An 8400-nucleotide genomic window follows, 5' to 3' on the forward strand; every position below is an offset into this window, starting at 1 on the left:
ATTGGCCAGCGGCGTTTGAGGAGAGTCTGCTGAGCGTATATATACGCAGCTGCAAGTCCTACGTCGCACACACACACTATTTATGCACGCCACCAATGTGCAGCGTATTATATATATAGTTTACAACTTATAGAACACGACGTTCCATGTGTGTGTGTGTGTGTGTGTGTGTATGGTAAAGCGTAATATTATATAATATTACCGGAAGGGTTAAAAACGAAATCCGTGGCCCTTTTGCGGTAACATTTATCGCTATATACGCACAAGTCTCGAAGAAAATAATATACACATGGTCGTTACCATAAATTTGACTAATTACATAATATCTTTATTGTGGTTATTTATTTTAACCTCTAAATATTCTACTTAAGTTTATCTATTAATAATTTTATTGAGTTGTAATGCTTGTTAAGAATACCATACGATAATAATAATAATAATGGTCGCCTCAGGAAAAAACAAAAATGGATTGTTTGATTATTTTTACTTAAGTTCAAAACGGATCGGGCGCAATAATTACAATCATCAGTAAACAACGATGGTTCAAACGATATGTTTCGTATGAGCAAAAATAATATGATAAATAATACATGAATAGTATTGAATACAATATAAAGGATAAGGATTATTATCTATACGTTTCCCCGAATGACCGTTTTCCCAAAGGATCATTTCACGAAAACTAAAACCCCGAATCCGTATTCTCCAAAGGCCATCTCCCAGAATTAATTTTCTGAAGGTATCTGAAAATGTTATTTTAATATAGGTCACGGATGTGCATAAATATATTGGACAGTGCCGGATAATGCCTATCACGTAATATTAAATTATCTTATATTTTATACCATAATATTATAATTATTTGGTTACTGGATCGCAAAAATGTTACATATTTTTAAGTTGATAATAGGTGTATGAGAATATTTTAGAGTAATAAACTAATAACTAATAACGAGATCTAGAACTCGTTGACGACAATATTTAAGTAAGCCTCTGGCAGCTTGTATATGGTCACTATCTGCGCTGTAATTATTCCGGCTACGGTGTTTGCAGCTAGTGGTTTCCAAGCGTGCCTTGTATAGAAAATAATATATTAAATTAGAAAAATGCAAAAGAAAATAGAAAATTTATTTCAAGTGATTATATTTTTCCATGACCCAGAAAAACAATAGTATGGGAACAGCAAGAACATATCAAGATCCTGTTGTAAACTGCGTGGAAAACAAGTGTATTACTGTAAAGTGAAGAGACGGGAGTCGGCTTTTACATAGATTTTTCAAAAAAAAACATTTCAATACCGAACTACTTACTTTACCGTGTAAAAAACCCTTGTTGTTTACATTTCCACAGCCGAAGGTACATCGATTTTCTCATAAACAAAATTAAGTTATTGCGCACTTAAACCGAATTACATCGTACCTACGTATATTATAATAATATTTTTCAGTTTTTCTCGGAGCAAAATCCGATGGTAATCTACAGACGGTTAATAGTTTTGTCAGGTAATGCACGTGGTAAGCATGTGTGTAAATAATTCAATAAAAACATTCCTGGAGACTAGAAATGTTTTTTAGCGTGAAAAATACGTCAAACTTTATAAAATGTAGTTTAAAATAATAAATTGACAACTCATTACAGTTATTATTACAACGACTGTATAGTACACACTGCATCATTCTAGAATATAGTTTTCCTAATATGCCACTGCGTACTGATGGTATAGTATATAATCCCTTAGTGGTCCTCATCGCCACAAGCAAAACTCACGAAATCTAAACACGAGTAAGCGCTGTCGTCGTCAGATCAGTGGATCAGTCACTATAATATATTATAATACCTAAGTGTATCATAATATAATGTGGATTGTGGGCGAACGGCGAACATTTACATAAATTTCCATAATTTTTTCACGAACTTTGATGGTAATTGATGATTTAGTTTCTCCATTAGGAATTGTAATTAATAATAATAATAATAATAGTATAACAAAGGTAATTACTGATAAATTATATACACAATAATAGCCAATGACATCATACACAATACGCGCAACACTAACTGCGTAGGTAAGTTTGGAGGGATATTTTATTGGGATTCGACCTTAAATCTCCTCTCTGTCACTCGTAATATATTTGGAGTCGTCAAGTCCTTATTATTATTTTCGCAGCAACAATAGACGTTTCCGGTCCGGTCACAGTTAAACTTATACGACCTGCAGTAGCACACAAAGATTTTTTTTCTATTAGAAAGGGTTTGCTATGATAATATTGTTATTCGAAATTCATAGGTACTTATTCTGCAGTTTATTGCGAACTAAGGGGTAATTTCGAAGAAATACATTTTCACGAATTAAGACGTTTCGAAGAGGGATTGCGGCCTAACCACGACCCCCCCCCCTCGTGTAGCCGCACCCGCACGACCTACTTCGGTGCTGCAGAATAAGGACAAATGCATTGTACACCAGCTATATATAAAGTACAACGTGCGAGGTGGAAAACATTGAACCACCGCGGCGGTAAGTGAGTGACAGCATGGGAAAATGAAAAAAATATATAAAATACAAGTCACCACGGCACGATGTAATAATGATAACAATAATAATAATGATAACGCGTAATACCTAATTATTGATATTGTGTGGGCACACGCACTGTGCTCAATGTCTTATACGCACGATGACCCATAATATTTTATTAAAGTGCCGGTTGGGGTGTACCTAGATGTTTTATGATCAAAAGTTTTAAAAAACAAATAAACACCAAGTACACGGATAAACCTGCCCTATAAAATATGCGATCTAGGTTCACAGAAATTCAATACATTAAACGAACACACGTATATATAGATTGCTATTACTATTACTGTCATTATATTGCTCCACGTCGTAATACACATATAATATCAATATCCATTAAATAAATACATAAAAACGCAAAAATACCCATAATTTTTTAATGAAAAATAAATTAAATTTTTTTACATGATATGTAAATATAAATTCAATAATTTATCCAGTATTAACTGATGAATAGTTATACAAAACTGCAATGGGGTTGGGGGGGAGGCAAACTTGTGTGCGTTCTTCGCAACAACCTACCCGGCTACCCCTCACCCTAAGCCTGGCAATGATTATACAAAATGTTATTATAATGTTATTCGACGATGTAAAATATATAATAATATAATAATAATATTAGTACTTGATATGTACCAAAACTGCAACATGTTCTTCACAGATGCTTCAAAAACTGAAAAAGGAGTTGGTATTGCAATTGTACACCCCGATACAACTATCAGATATAGATTACCAAATGAATGTTCTATCTTTTCTGCTGAGGCAATAGCCGTCCTCAAAACAATAGAATACATACAAAAACAACACAAAATGCTAACAAATAATCTGATACTCACTGATTCATTGAGCACACTACGAAGCTTAGAAAATACTACAAACCCATCTGACATTGCTAAGAACATACAAGAAAAAACCAACGAACTAAAGCTTAGGGGAACAAATATCACTTTCATTTGGGTACCAGGACACACAAATATTAGGGGGAACGAGACGGCAGACCAAGCAGCAAAGGAAGCGGCACAGCCTAACAACCAGAATATACAGTTCCTGGACATAGTAACATATGACGACATCAAAACCCAAATTAAAAACAATACACTAATAAAATGGCAAACGCACTGGTCAAAACAACGAACCAAACTCAATGAAATAAAAAACACAATCCTAAGTTGGAAAAATCAATATCTCAGCAGAAGAGAAAAAATTATTATAAATCGTCTCCGAATAGGCCACACAAGGATGACACATAAACACCTCATGGCCAAAGAAGAACCCCCTCAATGTGCAGCTTGCGGGGTTACACTAACTGTGAAACATATAATAACAGAGTGTTATCAATATTCAGAAGTTTTGGAGAAATACAACATTCCACCCAACTTGTATGGAGCTCTGGGACCGAGCAACGAGACCACATCAAACATGATAGCCTTTCTCAAAGGATCGGATTTATACAACAAAATTTAAACGTATTAAAAAAAAAAAATTGTAACATTAACTTAAATAGTAACCATATGTAGTTAGCATCATATAAACATTGTAATATCCTTAACATTGTATCTTAACAAAAAACTAATAGCCTTTGTTGTTGATGTTTTTTTTAGTTCAATAAAAAAAAATAATAATAATAATAATATTGTAATTATCGTGTATTTATGGGACGATTAATGGATCGTCAACAATTATTTGTCTTCGAAAATCAAAATATACAATCACATTACAATAATAATAATAATAATATTAATCAGTCGCATCAAATGATATAATGCAATAATATAATAAATGCTCGACAATATTACAGCGACGATTCGTAAACAGTGATTAAAACGAAGTATATATATTTGCGACCGAGTTCGACGGTATGCTTGCACTGCTTGCAGATATATAGCTATTGCCGAGTTTTCTAATCATAGTGATTGAGTGCGATTCGTTTCGGATTCCCTCTTTTTGCAATACACTATTTTGTATTTTATTTATATATTAACCGTGTAGCATTTTAGGGATTTTGGAATAAAAATTAAAACTGTTACGTTGTTATATTATTATTGGTATGGAAAACTGCAGATTCTTTTTCTTGCTTTTACTGTAATTGAAAATTATCGCTTTGAAAAAGCAATTAAAAAATAAAACATGATAGGCCGCTTCAGTTAACACCCAACAATTTAATTAAATTTTAATGTTTGTATACGGCCAAGGTACAAAATGTGCAAAACGTTCTACTACGCGATTCGACGCGAAAAATTATCAATTTTATGAACGCATAACCTAACCGTGATCGGTGCATGCCTATATATATATAAGTGCAACCGGTGAATATATCTCAATTAACGGGGCGATTGTAAACTCTCCCGATGGTAAACTCTCCAGGATTTAGTCCAATACTACTTGACGGGAACATGTAAACTCTCCCGGGTCTAGTGCAGTACTACCTGAAGAGAACATCTAAACTCTCCCGGGTTTACTTCAGTACTACTAAGCTAGCTGTGGAGCATGGGGTATTATTCGTTTTACACAGTTAGAATTGGTTGAGCCATTATAGTCGATATCGTTTTAAATATTTAAATTAAAAATACTTTAACGGTAATTAAATATTTAAATGACAAATACAGGTTAACACAAGATAAATACAGATTAAATACGGTAATACAATTCATAATAAAAATTATAATCACAATCTCTGCAGCGTAACTAATTCATAGGGTAGCAATAACATTTAAAATAACTCGGGAGAGTTTACACATTTCTTTCAGGTAAACATAATGTTTACCATCGGGAGAGTTTACTAGTTTTAAAAATCGGGAGAGTTTACCATACAATCGGGAGAGTTTACCACCGCCCAATTAACGTAAGACACGTGATAACTTCAAAAAAAAAAAAAAAAAATGTTTTTAAAATATTTCTTTAACATAATTTTAAGTAATTGCAAAACAACATTTTTCTAAAAAAATCAAATTTTAACATTATTGATTTTATAATAGTTAAATATAATATATAAATATTAAAATATCGAACTTTGGACAAGTAATTTATGAATTATCATTAAGTTTAGATGAGCTAATATAGTGAAGTGATGGTGGACAGTGGTACAAGGGATACCTCAAAAGGCTCAACAAATTTATTACTTCGCTCATCTATATATACACACTTTAAACAGTTTAAACACCAGCTAGGTATAACTTTAGTTTTATGAATTATTTATCCGAAATTTGATTTTTATAGATCGAAATATTTCGAAAAATATTCCGCTCTCGAATCAAGAATTTAAAAATACATTTATTTTTAAAAAAAGTAAAATATTTTGATAATAAACTTAAGTCATTTTTTAAATGATGAATACGCGTCTTGTGCGTTTAAATGGATCACGCGGTAGGTATACTGCAGTTAAGTGACAAACGCCAGATAATATATTAGACACTTTTACCTATAAACAATATCATACAGTTAATAATTATTATATTATTATATTATCCTACCCAAAGTCAACTAAAAGTCATTTTCGATTGCAATGTCTGTTGAAATGTTTTTTTTCCGAAAACCACTTTTATTCTCGACCGACAAAATCCACACGTTTAGGCTGAACAAATAGTACATTATATACTGCAGTTAACTCACTGTACATTTGTGGTTACATTTTTGAAGTACTTGCCAATAGTTTACCATCGAGCACGTCCAATATTCAATCAATCGAGTGGTTATACATAAAACTTTCAGAGCACTTAGGCAGTCTGTGCAGTAGGTACTTAATACTTTTATATATAAATAGAACGCGTTGTCCGAAACAAAACGAAATAAATCACATCGTTGTGAAACCGTAATACTTATACCAACCTACCTATATAAGTTACGTGCTATCATGAATAATCAAAAACTTCCAAACACCCGAGACACGACCACGTGGTGTGGAGGATAAGACGAGGACAAAAAGTGCATTAACCGCGTAAAACTAAAACAGTGGATATTTTATTTTATTATATTATTAAGGTATCGTTTGTTAAAATCAGTATATCAAATGGTATTAAACGAAAAAAATTTAACTTTGAGAACTGAACCGAATGTGATTCCGTATGATCGAAATGTTATAATAATATATGCTGATATCGTATAATATAAAGTACTTACAAGTCATATTTTTTACGTTACTTCAAAACAATTAATTTCCATAACATTTATCCATTGTACCTATTATAACTTATAACTATTATAATTTGAATTAAATAATACTTACTTTATTATAATTTATACGAAAATTAAAAATTAAAATTTCTTTGAACCTTTAAAATATAATAGCAAAGTGAATCACTATAATAGCTAGTCTATATAGAGTAAAAAATAAAAATAATTCTGAAGTCAGAAATTTAACATACAACTATAGAAAATACATCAGAAATCAAAAAGTCGAGCTCTAACGCATTGAAACAATAATCCTTTACTTAACAGCAGGACATTTTATCCGCATGCGTGTTGTCTTCATCTAATACAAGTGAGTAAAATAGCAAATTTTACGTTCAGCAGATCTGTTTAGCTCCGTTAGAGGCAAAACTAGAGTGAATTGACCTCTAATAAAATTTAAAGATAGATAAAAGCATTATTTGGACGACCTCGTGGGCTTTTTGTTATATTTTAATTTTAAAACGAGTTATAAGTATTTTAAGATTGCAAGCTTGTTGAACATCTTAAAATACTTATAATTCGCTTCAAAATTGAAATATAATAAAAAGCCCAAGAGATTTTCGAAATAATAATCTGACCGTAACATTTTATAACAGGTCAATTCACTCTAATTTTTTAACTAACGGAGCTAAATGTGATCTGCTGAGCGTAAAATGTATCCTTGTCAAATTACCAATTTTTCGACGAGAGAATAATTATTGTCGTGATGCAATAGTGATATAATTTATTTACGTTTTCGTTTTTATATTTTTTCAGTTTTTTGTATGTTTTCATACCATTTTACAAAAGTATTTTTTTTATAAAATAACGCTTTAAAATCTGTTTTCCATCCCAGGGTACTAGCAAACAGTGAATTTGACACCGGTTTTCGATAATAATTAATAATGTTCTAACTGCATGTAAAAAAATACGATGATAATATATTACGTAATAACAAAACTCGTACACAGAGAGGGGAGCGATCGGGGAACCCCCCCCCCCTCACTCACACACACACACAAATAGGTATCCAATATACAACGGTCTGGAACTCTGGAATTCAGAATCAACAAATATATTACGCCTCACGGAAAAAAACAGTTTTATCGAAATAATATAATACCGATAATAACATTATTCCGGAGAGTTGATTGACCCAACACCTGTTTTAAAAATTCAACGTACCTACGTCGGGTCTGTATAACTTGCCATAGCAGCCCACAACCTACAGCAAATATGAAAGCCAGAAAATGTTATTTTCAAATATAATATACATATAGGAACACAGTTAATTTTATTTTTTTGCGGCCCAAGTGATTCAAGACCGCGGACTCAATGGGAGAAAATAATAATTAATGTTAATTATTATAATAGTAATGACGACGACGATGACGTTCGTGCTTATGAGGACGTGATACCGGCATGTGTTGTCTCCGTCTTACAATAAGTACGTAACATAGCAAATTTTAAGCTCAGCAGATTACGTTTAGCTCCGTAAAGTGAACTGACAACTTAAAAAATTTGTAGGTAAGAGCTGAGCGTAAAATTTGCTATGTTACGTACTTTTCTCTATATAATCTTCTGATGTTTTTTTCGTTATTTTTCTCGATGTTCATACTTAAACCCTGCAGAATAAGTTTCTAAAAAAAAATTATTCCTGAAGCTAGAAAATTTTTTTC

General features: G+C 32.0%; 1 protein-coding gene across 1 annotated transcript in view; it reads left to right on the forward strand.

Moving 5' to 3' along the window:
- Nucleotides 1-4052, forward strand: part of LOC149055373 (uncharacterized) — a 51211-nt gene extending 47159 nt beyond the window's left edge. Inside the window, exon 2 of the mRNA XM_089229656.1 lies at nucleotides 3237-4052. Within this exon, the coding sequence (XP_089085782.1) occupies nucleotides 3237-4039 (803 nt within the window). The 3' untranslated portion in view covers nucleotides 4040-4052. The remainder of the gene's footprint in view (nucleotides 1-3236) is intronic.
- Nucleotides 4053-8400: the final 4348 nt, after the last annotated feature.

The sequence above is a fragment of the Diuraphis noxia genome, unplaced genomic scaffold (assembly GCF_037042655.1).
Source record: "Diuraphis noxia isolate RWA-SAM2 unplaced genomic scaffold, SU_Dnox_SAM2 contig0005, whole genome shotgun sequence".
In the NCBI taxonomy this organism is placed as follows: Eukaryota; Metazoa; Arthropoda; class Insecta; order Hemiptera; family Aphididae; genus Diuraphis; species Diuraphis noxia.